The sequence below is a fragment of the Melospiza melodia genome, chromosome 6 (assembly GCF_035770615.1).
Source record: "Melospiza melodia melodia isolate bMelMel2 chromosome 6, bMelMel2.pri, whole genome shotgun sequence".
NCBI classification, from domain to species: Eukaryota; Metazoa; Chordata; class Aves; order Passeriformes; family Passerellidae; genus Melospiza; species Melospiza melodia.
Genome location: NC_086199.1, coordinates 54546131 through 54572153, shown reverse-complemented (window position 1 = coordinate 54572153; position 26023 = coordinate 54546131). Strand labels below are relative to the sequence as shown.

General features: G+C 47.4%; 1 protein-coding gene across 1 annotated transcript in view; it reads left to right on the top strand.

Moving 5' to 3' along the window:
- Positions 1 to 22289, top strand: part of ABTB2 (ankyrin repeat and BTB domain containing 2) — a 111373-nt gene extending 89084 nt beyond the window's left edge. The window contains exons 4-17 of the mRNA XM_063158226.1: positions 5705 to 5857; positions 7482 to 7647; positions 10690 to 10779; positions 11217 to 11318; positions 12740 to 12836; positions 13492 to 13627; positions 14662 to 14888; positions 15574 to 15752; positions 16119 to 16224; positions 16370 to 16472; positions 16921 to 17011; positions 18642 to 18710; positions 19110 to 19223; positions 20500 to 22289. Of these exons, the coding sequence (XP_063014296.1) occupies positions 5705 to 5857; positions 7482 to 7647; positions 10690 to 10779; positions 11217 to 11318; positions 12740 to 12836; positions 13492 to 13627; positions 14662 to 14888; positions 15574 to 15752; positions 16119 to 16224; positions 16370 to 16472; positions 16921 to 17011; positions 18642 to 18710; positions 19110 to 19223; positions 20500 to 20697 (1831 nt within the window). The 3' untranslated portion in view covers positions 20698 to 22289. The remainder of the gene's footprint in view (positions 1 to 5704; positions 5858 to 7481; positions 7648 to 10689; positions 10780 to 11216; positions 11319 to 12739; positions 12837 to 13491; positions 13628 to 14661; positions 14889 to 15573; positions 15753 to 16118; positions 16225 to 16369; positions 16473 to 16920; positions 17012 to 18641; positions 18711 to 19109; positions 19224 to 20499) is intronic.
- The last annotated feature ends 3734 nt before the right edge of the window (positions 22290 to 26023 follow it).

Here is a 26023-nt window from a genome sequence, read left to right as displayed (position 1 = left end):
AGCTCCGTGTGGGGCTGGGGGGACAGATGGAAATCTGTCACATCTTGACCCCATAACTGTGACCATATTGTCATAGTTAAACTATCATGTATGTTTATCTGCCTCTTAACAACAACTGTATACATTTGAAGTTGGTTTTCATTATTTTCTGCCTCTCTAGAAACCTTCCTCCTGCCTCAGCTTTGCAGATGTTGCAAATATGTTTTTCTAATGAGACACATGGCACATTCCAGAGCAGCACCAGTGCTTGTTTCCAGCCTGAAAATGAAATCTTTTCCCTGTTGGTAAAGTAAGGTTTGTAAAATGTGATTACAATAAATAAACCATAGACTTGAGAGCTCTTTTTAAGTTTCATAGTGAGTTCCCAATGATTACTTCATGTTATTTTTTTAGTGAACTCAAATTTAATTTTTCCTTTGATTTGTAGCAACATGAAGTAAAACCTGTCTGAGGCTGCACCTTATTTTTAAGTGTGGTTTGCAAAGGATGGAAAAGGTGTTATTTCTGTCTGTGGGAAGAAGGATCAGAGCTGCCAGTTCTAGATTTAAACTACTCTTGTACTATTTTATATTCTGTATATAAAGAGGAAACTCTGAAGGCAGATTCAGTGGAGAAAGGATCCCAATAAATATAATATTAACCAGATGGCTTTCATTCCATTAGTGTCTTGACTGCAGGATAACTCTCTAAACTCATGGCATAGCCAAGCCAAGGCCTTAGTAACTTGATAACGATCCACTAAAATTTGAGAACTCTTATCTTCTGAGATGTGAGCCAGTCATTGTTTTAAGGGAAGTCAGAAGAACACTTTTTGGGGTCAGTTGGATGTGGTTAAATTTCTTCTTCCTTTTCTGTAAGGATCTGAACTGTCTGCCTTGAAAGATATTGCACATGTTAAGATGATCCTTGAATAGGGCCCAGCATGGTAATTCCTATTTTTTCTCCTGTAAATGTGGGAAGTTCTTGAAATTTTGTGAAATACTTTTGAATCTGTGAGGAATAGCTCCTGTGTGAAGCTGGTTGTATTTTGGAGCAACAATTTTGTGTTTCTTCTAAATCAACATCTCTGTTGTTATTTTATTCACATATAATTACATACTCTAAGATACATTTTTTTTCCTCCCTGCTGCTTGAAGAGAGGTTTTAGTGTTTGAGAATCCAAATTGTAAATATGCCACTATTTTCCACATCAGTGTGCCATGGTTTGAGTTTTGGTTACTCTGTCTTGCCTCAGAATCTTTTCCCTTCTCCAAGTAATGAGACTTCACTCTAATTTCTTTTTGACTCTGTTGCCATCCTTGGGATTTTTCCATCTGAGTGATTTTGAGCCATAGAATTTGATTCCAGCAATAAATTCAAATATTAGCTCACTGTACTGAAAACCTTCCCTTTTCATTTTTTAGTCCCTTGCAAAAACTCACGCTGATCTTTAAAGATTTGGGATTCTTCTCTGCAGGAGCCTCTGTATAGTTCCTGTAAGTAAAATATGGGGGTTACCATGGGTCCCTCCACTCTGACCATGAATATTGTGAGATCTCCACATGCTTTAGTTCACTCAGACCATTTAGAAGGCCTGGGCACAGGCAGGATGGAGACTGTGCCTGTGCAGCTCAGGCCCTGCTCAGGCTGCCAGGAGGGAGGTGAATTTTGCCATTCCCACCTGCTTCCATTAGGACAGGATTTTCTTTCCCACTTTAGAAGAAGGAGAGCCTTGTTTAGAGGAACAAGGTTTTTCTTTCTTGCTGTTGCTGTCACTGTTGGCTCCTGCTTTGTTTTGCTGTAGCAGAGCAGAAGGCAGTGAAAAATAGAGAAGAGGTGGGGCAACAGGGAAAATTATTTATTCCTCCTTTTTCCCTCCAGTTGGAAGGGGCTCTGAGCAGCCTGGGCTAGTGGAAGGTGTCCCTGCCCATGGCAGGGGGGTTGGAACAGGATGAGCTTTCTCCACCCTAAACCATTCTATGACTGTGATTTTTCACCAGTCTTGTCACTGAATCCTCCTGGGGGCACAGCCAGGGGGAAGGAATGTGATAGAATGGCTGTTTTTGTGGGAAACCCCACTGTCTTCACCTGAGTTAGCAGGTGCTCAAAGCAGGGGAAGGATGATGTAATTTTCTAACTCCTCTGGAGTGCTTTCCTTTTTGCATACAATTAACTTCCCTTTGCCAAAATATCTTGATCCCAGTGCTCCTAGAAATCCCCAGAAGAGCCCACTTTGGGAAAGATTTCTTTGTGATGGACATCCCTGAAAGTCTGTGATCCCACAGCTCCTTCTCAGATGCTGCTGCATGTGCTCTCCACATGCCAGTCATGTCCAAAGCCATTCTAATGAAAACACCTTTTCCAGGAAAAAGTTATCCTAAAACTTGCTGTAAATTCTCTGCCAAAAGCTGCTTGGCCTCCTCAGCTATGTATAAATAAAACAATGTGGTTTAGCTCAAAGGAAGGGGGAAAGCCCATAATAAAGTCTGTTCTTTCTCAGAGCACTCTCACCCAGCTCCAAGGTGATCCCCTCGGGAGTGGCTGTCCAATTCCAGATGGAGGGAATTTCAGAGAACTTATGGGTGCAATATTGACAGCCCATGACAGTATCAGACATCAGCGTGATCCTTCACAAGGTGTACAGAAGAGGAGCAGTTCCTATTCCACTTCCCAGTCCTGTGCACATTCCCAGTTCACACTGGCATCACTCCAAAACAACTTCATGGCAAAAAAACCGGGAAGAAGCCATGGTGGCATTGTACTTCCAAGAAAACTGAGGGTCTGTGTCCCCAGCGAGCTGCTGCTGGAATATGACAGCTTCCCAAGGCTGGATCACTTCATGTGTGGAATTTAATGAGCTGCAAACGCTTCTAAATGTCAGGAAGACCAGAGGAAAATGGCACCAGGCAGAACATGGCACAGGCAAGAGCGCAGAGACAGAAATTAATTCTTTAGCTTGCAGCATCTCCCAGTTAATTTTCCACTAAGGTTTCCCCCCCTTCCCCTGCTGCAGACTGTGAAATGATCAGTGATTCCTTGGGGGAAGATGGATGCCCAGGTTAAGGGCCACAGGGTTGAGAACAGCATTTTATTTTCTAGGAAATGAGTAATTTCATTTATTTTCTTAGTGCGACGTGACCCAGTGTTGGTGTTTGATTCAGCTGAACTGCGCCTCTTCTTTCTGCTTCAATCCTGGGATAATGCTGCTTATCTGGTGGAGTGTCAGTGAGCAAAGGAAGATAAAGCTGTTCCCAGAGCGTGGCCAAGTTGGGAGAAAGGAAATAATTGAATAAAAACAGGGGAAAAGAGTAAGAAGCTCATCTTCAAGCTAAAAATTTTGCAGAGAAACAAAGTTTTTTCAGCAAAATTGAAGAGATTATAGTGACCCTCGATAGAATAATGAATAATAAAGAATGATTTATCCAATTTGCACAGCAATGCCAGCAGTGGGGTTTGGAAAATCAGGACAGCAGGATGAGAACATCCTTCCTGACACTGCTTTTTGCATTCCAATGTCTGCTCCCCTTTGGACACAAGGAGAACCAGGCAGTCTGAGCTGTCACTTTTAAAGCCTGTGGAAAAAAATCTGTTGAGATTAAAAAAAGAAACAGAAGGGGGAAAAAAAAAGTTTTTCTTCTTGCTATTCCTCCCAAAGCAAGTTTTCCACATCCAAGGTCTGCTTGTGTGGAAGCCATTTATAACCTTGGCACATGTGGATTTTTTGCAGAGTGGAAATTCCTTCACGATAGGTGTTATTTCTGGTGCAGACTCTGTGGCATTTGCTGCTGGCTGACCGCAGGTTCTGGCTGCCCAGGCCTTGAGTCAGTCACCAGAGTTTGGTCAGGGCTCCTGCCCAGCGGTGTTCCCACCATGGGAGTGTCAGGGAAGCTGGGATGTGGCCTAAAGCTTTGTTTACCACAAAAGGTGGCAGATGGAATCTCTTGTAAGATGAGCTTTTCCAGTGCTCCTGAGCGTCCCCAATCTAAATATAATTTAATTCTGTATTTAGTTTTGATGCTTTTGGCCTCCCTGGCACACCTCTCTGCCCTCACCACCTCTGTGGAACTTGGAATTCCATGCTAGAGGCTCTGCAGAGTACATAGAAAAGATAAATAATTATTTTGGCTCCTCTCTTAAGTACCTGCATTCAAAAAGTGTGAATGGCTCTTTTCCAGGCTGGATAAGAGCTGAAAGTCTCTGGAGCAGAGAATTTGCTTAAAGGCATCTCCCAAATGCCTGTGGACAATTCCTGCTCTTCCCTTGGGGAGGTCAATCAGCTCTGAATTGGATGAGCTGGAATGATTCATCCCATCCCTTTCAGAAAGTCTTGGGAAGGATGAGCTGCTGGATTGTTCTTAAAGTGGTGATTGTTGCAATATCAGCAACCCTGATATTCTGATTCTTTGGCAGAAAAGTGAACTGGTAACAAGAGAAAGTCAGTGTCCTGTTAGAAACACCCTGGCCCTGGGCAAGCCAGGATCCGGTGCTTAAAACATCTCTGGTTTTGTAGAAGCTGTTTCACAACTCAGAAGAAAAGGAAGAAGAGGAGAAGAGGGAAAAATGGTGTGTGTGTGTGTAGAGTGATAGTGGCAGCGTTTCAGGGTGCACCTTGCAACTGGGAAAATGAGAACAGAACATATTTTTACACAGTGGAGTTATTCCAGCCTGAAGGGTGTTCAAAGTCGTGATAAAGGGAGTTGTGCTTGTAAATCCCATTATGAATAAATGGTTTCTAACGGGATTGGTGCAGCTCCCTCTTCCTGCCCTCACACATGTACACAGGCACAGCTTTGAAAAATGCCTTTCATGACTTCAACTGCTTTCATTAATGCCCAAATCAGTTCATATTCCCTCATATATATATTTTTCTCTCTGAACTTTGTAAAGGAATTGATCCTTTCTCCCCTCAGTTCATTTCTTTTGAATGGTTAAATGGCACAGGTTTTTGGTTTGGTTTTTTTTTTTCCTTTTTCCACAGCGTTAATGAAGTCGTTTCTGGGAATGGGAGAGGTGTTTTCATTACAGCCGGCACTTCCAAGCCTTCCACTGGGGTGGCAGGTATCCTTGGGGAAAAATCAAGCAACATAGATCAGTCTGGCTGTATATTGAGAGGGTAGATGAGATGTGTTGTGTATGAGAGTATTATGGTAACTATACATTAATGTGTGATCTCAGTGCTGTGTTCATTCTTACAGCAGGAGTAAGGGGAGCTAATCACGAACTGGTGCTGCTGTTATTACATTATTTATATTCCTTTATTGCCTTGCAGCCCTTCATATTGAGTAAAACCTCATTCTTCCACCAATTCTGTGGTCTGGAGACTCAGGGGAGCAAAGCTGAGGGTCAGGTGGGCATAACTGAGCTCTGCATAAGAAAGGCAAAATGCAAAAAGCCGTGGGGATGGCAGTAATGTGAAGACTAATGGAGGCAGGACTGAATTTATCAAGGTTTGAAGTTGCAAACAGTCAAGGATATTTGTAGCGTTCCTAGTGGAGGAGTGTAAAAATAATAATAAATAATAAATAATCCTGTGCCTATGGATTATTTAGAATAACAGACACAGCTATTACATAAACTGTTCGGGTGACCGAGGCTGAGCGACTGTGACCTTTCAGTCCAGTTTCCTTTATCCGTGCCAGGCTCCCCCTTGCACACCCAGGAACCCACAAAGTGCCCTGCAGCCCCAGCCCTTGTTCCCTAATGGATTTCTGCCCTCCCTCCACAGCCCCTTCATGCTGCTGCCGCCGCTGATGGAGTGGATGCGCGTGGCCATCACCTACGCCGAGCACCGCCGCAGCCTGACCGTGGACAGCGACGACATCAGGCAGACGGCCAGGCTGCTCCTGCCGGGGCTGGACTGCGAGCCACGCCAGCTCAAGTACGTCGGCTCAGCTTTGGGGAGCTCCTCTGGTCCTTGGAGCTTCTTAAAACTTTCCTCTAGTGGTTTTGGCTCGCCAAGTTGAGATTTCCCGGCCAATGTGCCAATTCGTGGGGTGGGTTCGGTGCTGGCCAATCACCAGCACAAAAATGGACAATATTAAACAGCAAAACCTCTTGCTGCTCCAAAAGAGGTGACAAATTCAGAAAGTCCCCTCTGTGGGCTGTAGCTCAGCTCACTTAGTCTCTTATCAGTCCCTCCAGTGCTGGAAATGCCGCAGCCCAGGCCACAGGTGGGAGCTGCCAGTGCTCAGGCACAGAATATTCCTAGCTGGAAGGGACCCACAAGGATCATCAAGTTCAACTCTTAAGAATTAGAACCATGCTGTAACCATGGAGCTAATCTCAGGGTCACACTTTCACTACATTTCCCACAAGCCAGATCTCTCTGTGCTGCACAAGCGATACATGTTTAACTTTCTGGTACTTCCAGAGATAAAGGAGCTTTGGCCAAACTCTGCAGCTGGGGCAGAAAGATTTTTTTGTCTTTCTGAAAGTTAAATATGAAATGCAAGTATTTGGGTTCAGGGTTTTTCTGTGCCTCAGACTTAATTACAAAATTATTCTTTGCTTTATAAGATAGCTTGAATGAAAGATCTAAACTAGCAAAAAAAAAGTTAATTCCAGATTGCATTTTTTGATCCTTTAAAGCAGTTATTTTGTATCCAGCATGTTCAGGGGGAAAGAAGGTCTTGAAACTGGTTTGTTTGTTTAATTATTTATTTATTTATTTATTCCTGACTTGCTGTAGGATAGGAACAATGTGCAAAGGCAAGTTCCATATCTTCAAAAACCTTTGTTTTTTTGAAGTTCATTAGATTTCAAGTGGAGTAATTTTATTTCACTTTTTTTTTTTTTTACATAATTCTTCTTTTTTTCTTTCTTCTTACTATTGTATAAAGTAATTACACGTTATTCTGGGTAACACTGTAAATTGTGATACCAGTTAGAACAAGATTATGGTAGGATTTTATGAGAGATTCATCCTGAATCTTCTGTGAGGTGATGAGTGGCCTGTTCCTCTGGCAGGCTGTCCAGGCTCTCCAGAGGAGGACGGCTGTGCTGAAAGCATCTCATTTATCAGAGGAACTTGGCAGGCTGATATCTCACTCACTGAGAGGTTGCTCAAGAGCCTGTGCTGGAAACCAGGCAGGTACTGTGGAAGACATTCACCCCAAAATAACATCAAAGGGTTGAGCTCCCAGTGCCAGCCTCCAGCTGGGAAGTGATTCTTCAGTGAAGGAGACACTTTTCCAGGTCTGGAATTCAGAAGAGCCTGAGCAGACAGCCAGAGGATTTACAGTAATCCCTGGGCTCCTTCCAGCTGACATAAAAGTTGAAAAGTTGTCCTGATAGTTATCTAAAGGATAAGGATTTAGTGGATCCTCATAGAAATGTTAAAACATTTCCTTCAAGTGAGTTGCTGGAAAAGTGTTGAGGATGTTCTCTGCCTAACTTTAATACTTTAAAAAAATATTGATATATTTTTTGCCCAGAAAAGACTAAGGATCCATAAATTTTTTTATGGTATGGGCACCATCCAGGAATTCTTTTGTCTTTCACAGACCTGAATGCTGCTTCAGCTCCTTCAGGAGACTGGATGCTAAAGCTGCTACTGAGAAATTCCAGCAGGACCTGGGCTTCCGCATGCTGAACTGCGGGAGGACAGATCTGATCAACCAGGCCATCGATGCACTGGGCCCCGACGGGGTGAACACCATGGATGATCAGGTGTGCCACAGAACAAACCCTCACTGCCCCAAAACCCCCTGCATCAGCAGCTCCCTCCTTCCTTTCCACGTGGCAAATCAATACCAGGTCGTGTTTGTTGCCTCTCCAAGGGTTTTCTAATTCTAGCTTGTGGTTTAGGCTGAAAATGCATCCCTTAAAACACAGAAAAATACGTCCCCACCCCACTGTCATGCCACCCCTCCAAAAAAAAAAAAAACCCCATTAGAGCCTGGAGTGGATTGTTTATCAGCTGGAATGTCTGTTCTTCTTTGAATGGGCTGTCTCAGGCACTGATGGCAGGCAGGTTAACACAGGGGCAGTGAATGGAAAGTCTGATACATGCTGAGAGGATGTCAAAGCAAAGTGCTTTCTTTTCCAGTGACACTCTCCTCTGTCTCAACAGCCCAAATCCCGGCTGGGTTAGTGAGGAGTGACCAAAAGGTGTTTTTGTCTCATGGCTTTCGGGCTCAGAGCAGTTTGGAATACAAGACACAGCACTGAGGGCCCTGCCCCAGTGGCCTGGTGTCAGTCAGTGTTAGATTTGCTCATAGTCCATCATGCTGATGTGTCTGTTTATCCATTTTTAACTGTTCCCTGCTCAGCTACTCTGAACCACAGGGATTTGATAGTCCTGGGAGTCTCTGGCTGCTTCTGCTCATGCTGTCAGTCCCATCAAGTAACAGCAGAGTCTGTCCTCTGGGATATCATTCAATGCATGGAATTAGCTTTTAATTTAAAAAAAGGGGGGAAAAAGCGACCTCTCCTAAATAAACACTCGTTACAGCTGTCACAGCGAGGAGAATGAGCTGTCACATCTCTGGAACAAGAGGATATTGAGCAGTGGGAAGGGCTTGTGTTCAGGTAGAGAGGTTTTCTCACTGCCAGCATTTTACTGCAGTAACATTTCAGACCCAGCTCTGAACCTGTCACATCTTCCAAAGCACTTCCCACCATCCTACAGTTTTAAGGGAAGTGTGAATGTATACACAAATAGCAGAAGCTGCTCCTGGACATATCTGGGTGTGTAGTTGCCTTATTTACAGGTCCAGTACCAGGAGCTTTGTGGTCACTGGGATGGGTATCTCATCGTAGATATTCACTTCAGTAAAGTGACTGAGGTCGCAGATTTATATTATAAAGGTTTCCCACTTCCTCTTTATATTTTTTAAAATAAGCTTTTGCAGTTCCTGTAGCCCAGAGGCCACTCAATCTCTCAAATATTATTTTGTGATTTCTATTATGAGCCACTGTGCCCCAACACCTCAGACACTGGTGCCAGGACTGTCACTTCTTGCTGCACGATGTCCTCTACCTCTCACACAGCCAGCAAACTGGGAGCTGTCTGGCTTTTGTCAGCACAGAGGCTCCTGTGTGCAGCTCCTCGGGAAGGCTGAGGAGTTTCTGCTGTCACTCACTGATGTCTTATCCTGTGGGTGGGATCCTCTTGCCTGCCCTGCTGTGAGAGGGGCAGCTCTGTGTCTTTGGCCCTCAGAAAATGTTTTGGCACCAACAAAAAGGGCAGGATAGGCCCCCTCTGAAGACATTGTTTCTTGGAAATTCTCCACTTGACTCTGGAGCAACTCAGCTTTGTGTGCAAGCAAGTGCCTGCATGGCACTGCCCACCCCAGGCAGAGTTAAATCCAAGTTCTGAGAAGGAGCTCTGCCATAGCTGGAACAGGAAGCCAAAGCTGGACTTTGCCACCGGCTTGTTTTGCTCCCTTTGGAAAACAGAAAGACAAAGCCAGGTGCCCAAACTTGGGAAATCTGACTTGGGTATGATAGAGCTGCTGGATAATTTAATACAAAGGTTTTAGATCCAGGCTGAGATTTTGACTACTCCCAGGGTGTGAGCATGTCCAGGATGTTCAGACCCACTTGCCCATCTGTGTACATGGAAATCTGTGGAAAAGAACTCAGAACATGCCCTCAGAAACATGAGTTTGGAGCAGGACCCTGTATTCAGTTCTGATGGGGACCAACAAGCACCCTGGTTTCAGGGGATTGGAGATGTTTAGGAGAACAGTCTCTTCTTTTCTTTGCAAGGAGCAAGAAGGAAGTGCAAAACTAACATTCAAAATTTAAAAAAGGATAGTGTAAGTCTATACAAGTTTTAGAGCCCTGACTGGGGTTTGTGCCTGCAGACCCGTGATTTGAGTTCTCAGTTTATAATGAGTGTGGAGTCTCCCAAGCCCCACAGAAGCCAGAATATCTCACCCAGAAATATCCTCACCAATGGAAGTGCCCCAAAGCAGGAAGCTGGGAGTTGTGGCTGCTTTGAAAAGACACCTTTACAGAGTCAAGAGCAGAATTCCTGTGTGAAAGATGTAATTCCATTTTACAGTGCAGCTCCATTAAGGATGAAGCTCTGTTATTGCACACTGAGCTGCAGAGATGCTGCCTGTAAAAAATTCAAATGCCTGCAATAATTAAGGGGAGGGGGCAGGAAAGCTGTGGGATGTGAGCAAGAATGGATTTTACCAGGCCATTTCCTTTCTGTCCTTGGCTACTTCAGGAATGAGCTCTATAAGTAAGGCTCATTTTTCTCATAATTCATCTCTGAGCCGTCATGGTTTGCTGGTTAAGTAGAGGGAGGGAGATTTATGGGATTGAAATGCTGAAATATTGAGGCAAATAGGATTTTAGCAATGGGGAGAAGTTGCCAAATAAATTCATCGTCTGTATTTTTGTGTTGCTTTCTGCCTTCAGTTCATTTGGCTACAAATGAGCCAAGAAATGGCATTTCTTTGTTGGCAGCCTTGGGAAAGCTGGAGAGTTGTGGACAATACAGGGCTAGGATTTTCAGTGATCCTTTTTGTGTTCTTTCAGCCTTGTCCAGTGATGTTTTGTCCAGGTTCATTTCCCAGTATCAGTTGTGTCCACTCGGCATAGAAATCAGAAATGCTTTATAAATACATGTATGCTGTCCCTACACACACTTTGTAGGTTAAGATTCAAACTGGCTGTGTCCATGACAGTGTCACTGTTGGTAGGGATAGAAAGATAACTTTGTTTTTGTTTTTATTTTTTGTTTCCTTTCTGAAGGGTATGACCCCCCTCATGTACGCCTGTGCTGCTGGAGATGAAGCCATGGTCCAAATGCTTATAGATGCTGGAGCAAATTTAGATATACCAGTGAGTAACCCTCTGCCCATAATTATCCAGCTGTAAACTAACAGGAGTTCTGAAATCTCTCCTAGCAACTGAAGGCTTCAGTCCTGAAGCTTCAAGCAAGCATTTCTCCCAAAAACCATCACTTCAGGGATTTGGGAGGGGGGAGAAAACCTTCCAAACCCCTTGGAGTACTCAGTGGCTCCAATTAGGATTGGCACTGGCAAGTCTAATGGGCAGGGGACGGGGAGGGAAGGAACTGCCACAGGGAGAAACCAGGGAGCCCATTAAAAGTCCCAGAGGATGGGTCAGAGCAAGTGGTGGTCACAGTGTTCTCCAAGTGGCCCAAGTCCCCGTTCCCTGGGTCTGTCACTCACAGAGGAAGAGGCTGGCTCTGTAGAAGGCAGGGGAGGAAGGCAGGCAGGCTGCAGTGGGTAATGAGTGCTGCTTCCCTGCTCCAGGTGCCCAGTGGCTCTCCACGATACCCCTCGGTGCATCCCGACAGCCGGCACTGGACTGCGCTCACCTTCGCCGTGCTGCATGGCCACATCTCCGTGGTACAGGTGAGATCCCAGCCAGGAATCCTTCCAGGAGGCACAGGGCACTGAAATGCAGCCCTGGGAGCCCTGGTTCCCAGCCTTCCTGAGCCTCCTAAACACCAGTGAAAAAACTGCCTGCTGTTTAAAACAAGGAGAATGAAAATTAGTGACATAATTCCTAGTAAGGCTTTGATAACAAAGCACAGCGTGTTTCTGTATTTTTCTTTGGTTTTAGTGTTGCTCACTGCTCCTAAAACAATGCTGCACAATCATTTCTTTAGTTTTAAATAAACTTGTGCTTCACGTGGAGTCGTTGCAGGTTGGCTGTTTGATCGGGAGCTTTATAACAGTAGATATTAATTGGTTTATAAATTTATATGCAGAAATCCAGTGTGTGCTGATGTCTGCTTTAATGGCAGCAAATCATCTGTAACTTCCTTCATAATCCTTGAGAACTGCATGAGCAAGACTTAAGCTGTTGTGGGATTTGAGCCTGTGGCATCCTCCCTGCTCCCTTTTTTGTGGAATTATCACGGGGGGCAGCAGGATGGGGTGGAGCCCCAGAAATGCTACCCAGACTTCCAGGGGAATGAAAAACTGATCACAGCAGACAATCAATTGCTGTTGAATTTAATTTACCTTCTGCTCAAAGGGAAGGAATAAAAAAAAAAAAAAAAAAAAAAAAAAAAAAAAAAAAAAAAAGATGTAAGTAAATGGAGGCTGCACACACTCATCTTTTGTTTGTGTACATTTGTACATAATTATAAAGATTAGATTCCACCTGGCAAACTGCCCAGGCAGCCTTTGGTATTCCAGAGGTTGGACAGCCTTAATTTATGTGTGAGATACGAGTTTGATTCTCCCAGGAGATGAAGCCAAGTGAATCAAAGCTCCTGTTGTGTACTGCAGTGCCCACAGTCGTGGAAGCATGGAATATCCTGATGGATACACACACACAGGGCTGATCCTCCCTGCCAGCTCCTGCCAGCCCTGCTCTGGTTTTTCCAGAGCCTTCTGCCAGCCCCACCTGGCCATAAAACATCCCCATCACCCTGGCACCTTCTCCCCTTCACTTGGAGGGGGCTCTTTCCCTCACAGCAGCTCAGTGAAAGCAGGTTCTGTGTGACAGTCCTGCAGCTGCCAGGCCTCCCTACACAGGCTCCAGAGCTATGACCAGCCTGGTAATTCCCTGGGGGAACCATGCTTCCTGTGCACAGCATGGAGCTAGGATGGACTTCCTGCTATGATTGCAGAGCCCTGTGGAGTTGGAGGTTCCAATTGCACAGCCACGACCATAAAGGAGATTAAAAAAGGAGGAGGTGCTCTCCAGATGGGCCCTCCTCACTCTGAGCCCACTGGTTCTCCTTTCTAACACCCAGCCCTGGCTGCTTGGTCCTTCTGAACTGCTCTTTTCCCAACTCCCTGTCTTTCCTGTGCCCTTGCAGCTGCTCCTGGATGCTGGTGCCCACGTGGAGGGCTCTGCCGTGAACACTGGGGAGGACAACTATGCTGAGACCCCCCTCCAACTGGCCTCAGCTGCAGGTGAGCTCCCTGTGGCCTCAGCACTCTCCATCTCTTCCTGCCACCAGCCTGATGGGCCCCAAGTATCTGTTTTATCTTGTCCCACTCTTGACTTCTCCCCAGAGCCTGCACAGCAGAGCTGATGGCACCAACTCCTTCACTCAGCACTGTCAAGGAACATAAACTGTCTAGTCTGGGCATGTCTGTGGGCCTAAGCAACACCCAGATGTGAAAAATTAACAAGTTTCCATTCAGCCTGAGGAAAAATAACTGTTATATAAAGAAATTTGGTTTATTAGTTTATTAAATGCTGGTAAAAATTCTGCATTTCTTATAGCAGGCTGTCAGGAGCTGAACATTCTCAGAACGAGTCTGTGCTGGCCTTGTTTGTCAACACTTCTCACCTCAAAGTGGTTTTAGTTTTTTTCCTTTTGTTTCTTTCTCTGTTATCTTTGTGCTTTTATGAAGAGGAGTGGCTGGCTTGCTCTGTTCCAAGCTTTATGGAAAGGATAAAAAAGGCCTCTTCCTCTCCCAGTGACACCCAGTGCTGGATGTCCTGCCACCACTCCCTACTCCCTCTAATGGGAATGGAGCCAGGGAGTCCTGCCTGTGGCCAGTCCTGTGTTTTGTGCTTCCACAGAGGGACCATGCTGATGTTCCTGTCCTTTTTCCCCAGGGAATTATGAGCTGGTCAGCCTGCTGCTCAGCAGGGGGGCTGATCCACTGCTGAGCATGCTGGAAGTCAACGGGATGTCATCGTCACTCCACGAGGACATGAACTGCTTCAGCCACTCGGCAGCACACGGCCACAGGTAGTGCTCTGCTCCTGCTCACAACAAGACCTTTTTGCACTCTGGGTGTTGCTGTGTGTCCTGTGGGACTTTGTGACCCAAACCCCTGCCTGTGCAGTTCAGCAGATGGGGTTAAGACTCTCCTGACAACAAAGAACAAAGATCTTTGTTTGCTGTTTCTTGTCCTTACACTTGCTGGTCTGGCTCTGCAGCACTGAGAGTGAGCTGGTTTTAAGCCCCACATCAGCAGACCAAGTCCCACCTAAGGTGGGACTCTCATCGTGGGACTCTAATCTCATAGGTTATGAGATCAGGGTTGTGAGATCCTGGTTCATGTTCTGAGATGGAATCTAATCAGGTTGAGGTGGCAAGAATAACTTACAGCAGAGCCTGGGTGTCTGCATCTCTGGTTTTTGGGTGGCCAACCAAGAGGTGAATCATTAAACCAGCCAGCCTGGGCTCTCCAACCCTGTTTTCAGGGTGGTTGTTCAGAAATAAGACATTACTTGCAAGCTGCTCTGTGTTCCCAGAAAAAACATTAGTGAGATCCAAGCTTGTTCTGCCGTAGGATAGGATGGGGTGATCCTAAAGCTGGGTCCTTAAATAAGCTGGATTTAGCCCCAGGGTGTGGTGTGGGTGCAGGGAGAGCAGCGGCTGGTGGCAGTGCAGCAGCACAGGGAGTGCTGGGTGGCCCTGCTGGGCTGGGGAATGTCTGGAGCAGCTGTCCCCAGCTGGCTCAGGGACACCCGTGATGCAAACTCCCCAAACAAGACACAAACAGAAAAGTCTGTTTCTTGCAACTGCCGTGTGAAATTCCAAACAAACCCCCCGTGTGAGGAGTATAGGCCATGTTTCTGCCCTTGCTGAGGGGCACCAGTTTCTAGGATGTGGGGTAGGGAAGGACAAGTGGTTTCCATACTGCTCCACAGTGCCAGCTGTCTTTGGGAAGGAAATTACTGTTTACTGAGCCGGATCCCTAATCCCAAATCCCCACAGTCCTGTGTGAGTTGTTGAAATTTCCTTTGTCAGTAAGCGAAACCTCTCGTCCTGCTCAGGAACGTCCTGCGCAAGCTCCTGAGCCAGCCACAGCAGGCCAAGGGGGACGTGCTGTCCCTGGAGGAGATCCTGGCCGAGGGGGTGGAGAGCGACACCTCGAGCCAGGGCAGCTCCAGCGAGGGGCAGGTGCGGCTGTGCAAGACGCGCATGAAGGCGCTGCAGGAGGCCATGTACTACAGCGCCGAGCACGGCTACGTGGACATCACCATGGAGCTCAGGGCCCTGGGTGAGCCCTTCCTTCTCTGCACTGTGCACATAAGGCATAGAAACCCTCCTTTCTGCCTCTCTCACTTAGAAGAGCAACAACTGCAAAGCTGTCTAATCTAAATTTTAAAGTGTTTAAGGCTCCTCATAAGTTTGGGTTCTTTTCAAATTCCTGCTGCTCTGGGATGTCCCTTACCCTTGGCTGGATCTTCTGTTCACACGTATCAAAAGGAAGGGGCATCTCTCCCTGTCAGATACTTACACCTAAAATTCACTCTATCAATGGGTTAAGGTGAAGAAACTAAACTGATCTCAAGGTAGGAGAGATAAAAGCTTTGAAGCTTGTGTGTAACTGGGAGAAAAGACCTCATACCACAGTTGTGTGGCATTATGTATCCTTACAACTTCAGTTCAAATTTGTCTTGTGGTTCTGACTAACCATGAAGCTCAGAACAAAACAGAGCGTCTCTGATCCTTAAAAATCAGCAGAAATTTCCAATTTATGATCCTGGTCCCAATCCTTTGCCACTTAACCTGTCAGTGACCCAGTTCAGTCACCTTTAATATCAAGATAAAAATCTATCTGCTGTTAGGATGTAGGTAGAGCTACTTCAGTGCTGCCAAGTGTTAGTAATAGGAGCAGGATAATCTCCTCACAGGCACTTCAGGAAATCATTTTTCACTGTCCCTTTTCCCTGTGGCTGCAGGAGTGCCATGGAAGCTCCACGTGTGGATTGAGTCCCTGCGGACAACCTTCTCCCAGTCCCGCTACTCCGTGGTGCAGACCTTGCTGAGGGAGTTTGTCACCATCAAAGAGGAGGACTACAATGAAGAGCTGGTCACTGAGGGGCTGCAGCTCATGTTTGACATCCTCAAAACCAGCAAAGTAATTCAGAGTTTTGTAACTGTGCCAGAGCTGAGTATTCTGGGGTTTCATTGTTGTTGTGCACAACAGGAAAAAGGGAATGGCTGGGCAAAGTCCCTTGGAGCTATGGCATGGAAATGGCCCTGGAAGCATTTATCTAAATTCATAAATAGCCCCCAGACAGTCCTCAAACATACATCTGGGGCAAGCTCTGCAGCTCTTTATACCTCCATAACTCCATAGATATTGTAATTCTGCCTTAATTTAAAGCTGTGGGGAGGTAACTCTTGTGGGGTGCAGTTGCTGCAAGCCCCAGGTGAGCCCTTACAGCACATTTGGAACCTGCTAAATGATGAATTGCTGATCCCTGTTCCATGCTCCTCACAGAATGATTCCATCAACCAGCAGCTGGCATCCATCTTCACCCACTGCTATGGCAGCAGCCCCATTCCCAGCATTCCCGAGATCCGGAAGACTCTGCCAGCTCGGCTGGGTAAGGTGCTCACCTCAGCAGTGAGCTTCTTTTGGTTGCTGCTGGGGTGGGGGTTTTAATTTGTTTGCTTGAATTTCTTCTCTGAAAAGCATGGACAGTATAAAAAAAAAGTGCCACCTTTTTTTTTTGTCACTTTACCCAACAGATCCTCACTTTCTGAACAATAAAGAAATGTCTGATGTAACTTTCTTAGTGGAAGGAAAGCTCTTTTATGCACACAAAGTCCTGCTGGTTACTGCATCTAACAGGTGAGTCACTAACCATAATGAATCTATAATGAATAATGAATCCAGCCATGATTATCCCTGAAATCATGTGTGGTAGATGGAGTGTACATATCAAGCCATTCCCTGCCTTCCCATTCCTTCTCCCAGAGTTTGCAGGGAGAGCTGCACTTGCTCCAGCTTTCACACTGGCCTGGTGCACTTGCAGTTTGCAGTTTCTTTCTCTGTTCTTGGCATAGAAACAGAGTTTGCCACCTATCACAGGGTGGGATTAGATCATATCCAGCCAATTTACAGTTTTAAATTGTCCCTGAACTAATCATCATTAAATTAAAGAAAATGTTTCAATTTTCAGCTTGCAAAGAACAAGGAGGGATCTTTGTTTTGCCCTTGCTGTTTGCGATGAGTGTGTGGCACACTAATACAGTTAAATCAAATCTTCTCAATTAAATCTGTTTAAAACCATTCCCAGGTTCAAGACACTAATGACCAATAAAACAGAGCACGACGGCCACGGCAGCAAGACTGTAGAAATCAGTGATATGAAATACAACATTTTCAAGGTATGGGACTTAATCCAACTCTTTCTTTATTCTTTTTCATCTTTTTCTTTCCTCAACTACTTGAAGGTAAGACAACCCCAAGTAGTAATATCATAAGTAGATAATAAGTAATACCATAATTAGGTAATATTACAAGTGGAAATGGAGTACCTTTCAACAGATCTGAATTTAAGGAGTTTTCTGAAATACCCTTTTCCCAAAGTTCCAGCCTTAAAACAGACTCTTCCAGTCTACATTCTTATTGTCTTCCTAGGCAGCTGACTTCTCCATAATGCAGGAGAAACTAGTCTTCTACTGAAAAGTAGTTTTATACTTTTAACACACCATTTTCATACTTTTTACACCACCATTTTTATGCTTTGCTAAGCAAAAAGTAACTTATTTACAGCAGGTGCATTGCCAAGCATCATATTAATTCAAATCAGATGATAAGAAATCAATGGTGTGTCCCTGTCAAGAAAGGCTCAGAACTGAGAATTGTGCTTTGCTTTTATGACATTTCCGTATTTAGTGGAGGAACAGGGAGATGTGAAGTGCAGAATAGGTCATGTTACTGTTTCACTAAAGGGTTGAGGGTTTTTTTTCTCTTTTTATAAGCAAACAAACCTGGTCTGTTGGTCAGCAGTGCTGTTATCCCACTAGAGGGAAATAAGTTGACCATGAGAACATCTTTGTTCTGCTTGTAAGGGGCTGTACAAGTTTTGTGTTGGACAAGTGACATCCAAATTTTGCAGCTTCAAGCCACAACAGAGAAGAAAATGTAACTGAGTATTGAAATAAGCTTCCTTAACAGCATTTGTACATCAAAAGGTTTCTAAAGATAAACTTGTGCTTCAGTGGAGGGAGAGAGACAAATCAGAAAGAATTGAAACAGTGCAGTATTTGACAATTCGATGGTAAATACAGTCAGAGGGGTTAAGGAGAGGCAGGCTCAGGTAGGGTGGAGGATGCTGAGCCACCAGAGATGTGGGTCCTGCTCAGGGTGCTGCATGTAACTCTGTTAAACAAATAAGGCAATCTCACAAGGACCAGCTCAGTTTTGTTCCCAGCCCTGTTAGGAATGGCAAGCAGAGCTTGCAAGCCCCACACAACACCCAGGACATTTCTGTGATCCAACAGCAGATCCATTCCCTCCCCTGACGCTGCCTGGGCTGGGGGTGGCACATGCAGATCAAAGAGCAGGAGCTGCCTCTTGCTCTCCCTGCAGACAATTAATGCCTTTTCCTCCAGGCCTGGAGAGGGGCTGGAAGCTGATTAGAAGCCCAGCAGGGATGTGAGTGGCTGGGAGGTCCCCGGGATGCTCACACTGGGCTGGCTGGCAGCTCTGTGTGTGACCGGCCTGCCCGGCTTCAGCAGCCCAGATCCCAGACAAGGATAGTGGTGTTGCTCAGAGACACACTGTCACCCTCAGCCCAAGGTCCCCAGCAGGGCCCTTTTCAGGGCCCAAGAGAAAAAAGGACTGCTAGAAAGCAGCAGATTTGCTACGCCAGGGAGTGAGAAAAAAGCCACCAACGGAGGTGAGAGCCGGCACAGGACACGATTCCCGTCTGCTCAGGAAGGGGAGCACAGCCATCAACAGCCCCTTGTGACTGCCCTGATAACTTCATGCCTGGCCTTCTTCCCATTCCAGATGCTGATGCAGTATTTATACTATGGAGGGACAGAATCCATGGAAATTCCCACCACTGATATCCTAGAGGTGAGAGAGCTTTTTCTTCCAAGTCTTGCCAAGTGCGCTGGGGCATAAAACAGAGTTGAAAGGCAAAATCCAGGAGCTAACAGCAGGCTCCCATTCAGTCCAGGAGCATATTTAACGCTTGGAAATGAGCTTTAAAATTTCAAAACATCGCTGCTTGGTGTTTCTGTGTCGTGCTGACAGAAAGGAGAGCAAATATGCTTGTGGGAGGAGCTTTGCTAAGAGGGGAAATGTGTCAGTCTGTCACTTCAGCATGGAGCAGCCTTTTTGCTGTTTGATGAGGACTTGGCCATTAAAACAGCGAGTCAGAGACTCTTCAGAGAGGAAATCATCCGTCCTGTTTGCCTTCCCCAGGCCTTTCAAGCCTCATGATCTCAAATAGCCTCTCTCTTGTCCCCATAGCTGCTGTCGGCTGCCAGCCTGTTCCAGCTGGACGGCCTCCAGAGACACTGTGAAATCCTCTGTGCCCAGACCATCAGCATGGACAACTCTGTCAACATCTATAAATATGCAAAGGTAGATCCAACCCCCCTGGTTTGAGAACCCGAGTGAGCAGCCTGTGTGCTGCTGCTGCTAACTAAAACCCCAGGTGGGCACCCTCCCTGCAGGTAACTCCTCCCAGCCACAACACGAGGGAGATGATTCCCAGCTCCAGGCTGGAAAGTCCTGCACAGCCCCGGTGTGTTTTCTTGTCTGGAGCAATCATGGATGAAATGGATGGGGGATCCCTGCAGAGTAGGGGAAAGCTGTCTTAACGGGCTGATACAGCAACATCAGCAAATCCTGAGGGATTCAAATCCTGGGAGCAGCAGGGGCAATTGATCACACCACAGCAACTACAGAGTGAACCCTTTCCTGGCACCCCTGCTGCTAGAAAATATTCTTTTCAGCTCCAAAAGGAACATAAAGTCTGTTGTGTGACAGATACACACCTCTGTAGCAAATAACATAAATCAGAGAAATGCTCTGCTCTTCCTGGAATTTTGCAGGATCAGATCCTTTAAAGACAAGGAGAAAACTGCACAGAGGGCTGATAACGATTTTTTTTCCCACTGTGTGTGTATTGTCCCACTGATGATTTTCAATTTTTTCTCACATTGGGTTGGTTTCTTTCAGACCTAAAATTTAACAGTGTGCAGTGGTAAAAAGGGGAAACAGCATTCCCTACTGGCCATTATGTACTTTTCCTTAAATTATTATTTGCATAGAATTCCCAGGAAGAGGCTGTGTGTGCACAGAGCTTCTTAATATTGAATTTGAGTTTCGTTGTTCTTGTTACTGATGCTGAAGAAAAAGGAGCCAGGTCCCGGGCAGAAATCACCTCGTGGTGGTTCAGGAGTGCAGCATCCGTGTTCTCCTGTGTTCAGCCCCTCCCTGATGGGCTGAGGCTCCCGTCCTGTGACCCGTGTCCTGATTGCCCCGAGCCCTGCTCACCATCTGCCAGCACAGCAGCGTTGTTGTGTGCTGTGGCTCAGCCAAACAGGTACCTTGGCCACCTCATCAGCCAGCTGCTCTGCTGCAGGAAGGGAAGGGGCTGGAGTGCAGGCCAGCAGCTCTGCCAACAGCAGGCCAGCAGGGGAAGGAATTAAAAAAGCCTGTATGCCCCCCTGCAAAAAGCACCAGGAGAAATGATCAGACAAAATCCTGCCTTCAGTGCTTTTCCACTGTTACTCCTGTTTTTAATGCTTTCCATGAGACAAAAAGCAGAAGAGCATTAGGAATGAGAGACTCAGGGATGTCATTTAGGTCTGTGATGTACAGAAGGAGTTAATAATGCTGCTGTCTTCCTCAGATTCACAATGCACCAGAACTGGCCTCTTTCTGCGAGGGCTTCTTCCTCAAGCACATGAGCTCCCTGCTGGAGCAGGACTCGTTCAAGCAGCTCATCTACAGCAGGAACAGCAAAGTGCAGGGCCTGGACCCTCTGAGGGACCTGCAGGCAGCCCTGGCCGGGCGCCTGCACTCGGTGTACGTCACCTCCAGGGTGTGAGGCAGCCCCGGTCCCGCTGGCAAACGCGCTGCTCTGGGGCTGGCTGCCCCCTGCACCTTCCTGAGAGTGCCCTGGAGCCTGAACGGGCACCCCCCGTGCCCAGGGAGGGGAGCTGCCTTTCTGTGCTGCTGCTGCTGCTGCTGCCACAGGAACAACACTGTCACACAACCACACTGCCATGGCCCAGACACCAGCTGGGCTGCAGGGGAGAGCCCCAACCGCGGCCAGGGGCGCTGCCCTTTCCACGAGCACGGCGCCGGCCCGTGGAGAAAGAGGCAATTGAGCTAAGCCCAGCACTAATACATGGGCTTAGGTTCATCCACACAGATGTTTTCCCTGTAAAAAGGCTGCCTAGAAGGAGTTTCCTGATCCTAAAGCCCATCCCACGAGCCATCTGTCTGCACACAAATACTTCCCCTCAGTAGTACCAGCATCTGTGCATCGCTACAAACTGACAGAAACTTCCCCCACAACTGTTGGCACCTTGAGAGAGAGGTTTTGTATGTTCAAAGCTGAGTAGAAACTAATACTAACACTGAAATTACTCACTCTTTAAGCCTAATATGAGGAGCTGAGCTGGGGCAGGGAGGGGAGGGGAGAGTTCGGGGTTTGAGTGTTTTGAAATACAATTTCACTGTGCCAGTTGTTAATCTGGATCTGTTTTGAGGAGAAAGAAAAAGACTGTCTACCCTTTTGCTGTCAAGGTCTGATAGTGTCAGTCAGTCACTTTCTTCACCTTAAAAGCCTGTTTCTGGACATTGCCTGTGAGACCTGATCTCACAAAAGACACTTTGTAGAAGGCTCAGGTGTAGCAGGAGCTGGCAATAGGCTGAAACACTGCCCAGTTGCAATAAAAGCAATAAAAGCCTCCCCTGGCCTCCAAAGAACATCCAGTTCAGTGGCTTGCTCTCTCTCTGGAGTTGGCTGGGATTAAGGAAAGACCTCTAACTATTCCCACTGAGCTGGGCTAAGCACCCTCCAAAAATCATTTGCCAGGACACTTCCATTTGTTGTAGATGGGTGAACAAGAGGAAGCCAAATTTTAAGTGGAGAACTATTTATTCCTTATTAGAAATTCAACAATTTATTCCCATTGTATCTAAACACAGTGGAAGGAGGAGGCTCAGCTGGGCCCGGGCTCCAAAGCCCAGCACAGACACAGTTTAGATAAAGGGAAGGAGAAGGAACCACCAGCATCTCCCAGCAAATCCATCAAAATCTGACATGGCCTTGTTCCTAAAGGATTTACACAGAGGCAAATTGCATGCATGGATAAGGATTTTTAGTCAGCTGACAGGTTGGTCAGGGCACACTCCCTTTGTGCTTTAGGTACACATCTGCTGAACATCACCAGCTCCAATAACCCTATTTATTACAGAAAGCCATACAGGGGGGTCAAAATTATCACTGAGAAATGCCACAAAAGGCTTTATTTTGGAAAGTATTTTCAAGTAGCTGCTCCAGCTATCTGTACAAATATGTAGGTCCTCTTTTGTTGCTGTAATATTACAATGCTTTGTTTAATTGTACATTAATGTTGTCATTTATGTAAATGTACCGGGATTTTATTAACAACGTAATTTTAAAATACACAGGTGCTGTTATTTGTTCTGTTCCTCTTAACGGTAGGAAAAAAAAAGATTTAAAGACACTTATGTGGAAAAGGCTGTTGCAATTGAAGCATCTTAAATTGGTTTTGGTGTACATAAATCTAATTTAAGGGATACAGAGGCATTCATTTCCCCTTCTTAGGCTCAGACATTTTTGTGAAGTTAAAAAGTTTAACTTGCATTTTTCCCTAGCTGGAATAAGATTACCTGCTTTCCACCAGAAAGCAGCAAATGTAGTGTCCAAGAAACCCCTAATTCCAGGATTCTTCTCTGCAGCAGGAAAAACAGTGAGGGTTAAAGTAACTCTTAGGTCAGAGGTATTAAAAAAATAAACAGGTGATCCTTCCATGTCACCTCAGATCCCAAAGGCCAGAAGGGCTCTGCTTGGTGCTCTCTGGGAGGATTGATGGAGCACAGGACTCATCCAAGAGGTAAGGAGTATAAAAGCTTAAGAGCAAGAATTTGACCCAGAAGTATCCTTTTTTTCTCCTTATTTGGAAACCTGCCAGCATAAACAGGGACTGGTTCTCAAGAATCATGGAATACAAACACCTCAGATTCCCTTTGGAGCACTTTAATGAGTAGGCTAAACAGAAATTCCTTGTGAAACCAGTTGTACACTGCCTGTATTTTATAGAGTGCTTCCCGGGGAGCCTGAGAAAGTACCAGAGCAGCTTGCCCAGCTTTGGGGAAGCACAGAACTGGCCACCATGACATCATTCCAGGGAGCAGAGGAAATAAACATCTGCCTGAACAGGCTCGATGACTTCCAGCCTGAAATAAAGCCCTTTTGGCTCTCTAATAAGGCTTTGCACAGCAGGCAGGCCCTGGCTAATGCAGCAGCACCACTCACAGGCCCTTTGCCCTCGCCAAATGCTGGCCAGGCAGGCAGCCCCTGCTTCCTGCACCTGCCACAGGGGGGAGGCAGGACACTCCCCAGGGAATGGGGCAGCAGGCTGCTGTCACACTGCTTGTGGCACAGGACAGGGCACCAGAGCTGGACCTGCCTCCCCAAAGGGCAGACTGGCGTTATTTGCTCAAGAAAAAGAAGGGCACAAAAAAGGTATCTTGTGATAAAATCACAGCAGAGCAAGGAAAAAGGAGTGACACAACCCAGAGCTGGAGTCATCTCAGTGCTATCCCTATTCCTGCTGATCCTCCCTCCATGCTTAGCTCAGGCAGGAGAAGGGTTCCCGTGTCCCTCTCTCCATCCACAGCCCTGGCTCCCACACAAAGCCCTGCCCACACACCAGGGCCCTCACCTGCGATTCCCAGGCGCACAGACAAACAGAAACCCAGCTCTGCAAGTTAAAAATTCCCAAGGGAATATCACCAGGGCCAGAATATCACCAGGAAAGGACACACCTTCCTCCTGCCCCTTACCCAGTGTTTCCCACCCAGCTCCGTTCTCCCTCTTGCTGCTCTGGGATGCCAGACCTGTCCTGGCAGCATTTCCAGCTGGCAGCAGCCTCAGTTTCCCTGGTTCTGCTCCCTCCCAGGACAAGGCTGGGTTCAGCTGGCTCCAGCTGTCAGAAGAGCTCAGGGCTCTCCAAGCAGGGCCGTGATTCCAATGACAAGTAGGTCACATCTCGCCACCACCTGCAGGGAGCTGCTCAGCCAGACGTGGCTGCCACATTTGCCTGCAATGAGCCACGGGACCCCGTCACTGTGGGGAAATTGTGGGAGAGGAGGGAGAGATCCTGCTGCAGTGGTCAGGAATGGGCAGACAGCGGCCTGGAGGGTGTGGAGCAGGCCGGGACTGATGCACCCGGGTGCTGGGCTGTGCCCAGACCTGTCCTGGCCTGTCCCCGTGCTGGGACAGACTCACAGGCTGAGCTGGCTTAGGCCGGGATTAAAGGCATGCTCTGCAATTAGAGGCACACCCGGCTCCTTCCGGCATTCCCAGCCCCATCTGTGCAGGGTTTGGAGAGAGGGAATGCTGAGAATGTTCATCCCTAGTGTCGAAGCCATCTCTCTGCTTGTCATTCCTTGGAATAACAAAAAAAAAAGCATTTCCCTAATGCATCAGGGCATCAGGATGTTTCCATCCCTTTTTGGGGAGGGAAATACACCTAGAAACTAAGATCCTAAGGATTTCCAGAAAAGCAAAACAAGGACAGAAATGATGGAGTAAGCTTCCAATTTAAAAATTATTTCATGGACATAGGAATGATTCTTGCATGTTTTACAACTCCCCTTTTTATTCCTGGAATAATTTTAGATTTTATTTTCTTTTAACAAATCATCTAAATTTGAGAGGAAACAATAGAAAATTAATGCAGGGAGAGACTGTGGAATCATCCTGGAACGGTTTGGGCTGGAAGCCTCATCTCCGAGCCTGTCCTGGGCTGGCTCCTGTCCTTCAGCCACTCGCTGCAGGTGGATGTGGAAGTGATGGAGATGTGCAGGGAATGCTGCTTGGTTTTCCCTGCCTCTGGCAATCTGGCCATTCAAAAGACTAATTCACCTCTTCCAACAGGAAAACATTTAAACAAGAGGTGCCAAAAAGAATTGGAGAGTCTGCACAATGAAATCTGCAAGAATCCAACTTCAAATCCCCCTGAATTGTCACTGGTCCAACTTCCATGGACTGGTCACTGTGGCCAGGAGTGTCCAGTCCTGATGGGAATGCACTGGACCAGGATGTCATTTTCATTTTATACTGGTGAAGACCCTCTGGGTGACCCCCAGTGACTGGAAGGACCAGACTGGGCTCCCAGGGCACTAATTCCAGGTGTTCTGTTTTTGGGAATAGCACAGGAGCCGTTCCCTTGCCCAGAGGAGCAGCCAGTGTTTCCCTGTCTGGGATAAGGGAGGTGGAAAACACGCTGGGTCAGTGGAGAGGGGCCTCCATGGGGATGGGAGGCTCCCGCTGCCGTTCCCATCTCCCTGCGGGCACGGAGGGCTGATCCTGGACCAGGACAAGGCGATGCTCCCGGCGCATCCCGGGGCGAGCGGCCCAAACGGGCCGGGCCCTGCTCAGGTGCGCGGGGCGGGACCGGGGGATTGAAACCCCGGAGCCGCCCCGGCCTCCTGTGCTCGCTCAGCGCTCGGCGCGGGGGCAGCGGCCGGGCCGGGCTCTCCGGGGGTCCCAGGTGAGGAATGGAGGCCTCGGGGTCCCATCCTGTACCTCCCTCTACCCCTGCTTCCTCCTGCCCTTATTCCCTTTTCTGCCCCCTTCTCCCTCCCCTCCTCATTTCCCCCTCCTCCCCCTTCCTCTTTCCCCCGGGGCGCCGCACAATAAAGCCCAGAGGGCCGGAGCGGCGCCCCCGCTGTCCCTGGAGCCCCCACACGGGGCCGGGCCCGCTCGGCGGGACCCCCCATTGCAGTGCAAAGCACGGCCCGACACCGCCGGGGTCCCGGCTGTCCCTACATCACACTGGGGGGCCCCGGGGGGGTTGGGGCCAGTCCTGCTAGTCCGAGCTCAGAAATAAAACCCGAGGTTTTTTCTGGGACCAAACTCAGGAGCGCCGCGGCGGAGCCCGGAGAGCAGCGAGGCCGGGCTCGGAGGTGAGCGGGGAACGGGAGATTGGTGTCCCGGCACGGGGATCGCTGTCCTGGCACGGGGATGGGTGTCCCGGTGCAGTGATCGCTGTCCCGGTGCAGTGATCGCTGTCCCGGTGCAGGGATCGCTGTCCCGTCCCGGACAGAGCGGGAAGGCGGCGGCAGCAGCGGGAGCTGCAGGCAGGGGACACCGGAGCTGCCTCGGCCGAGCG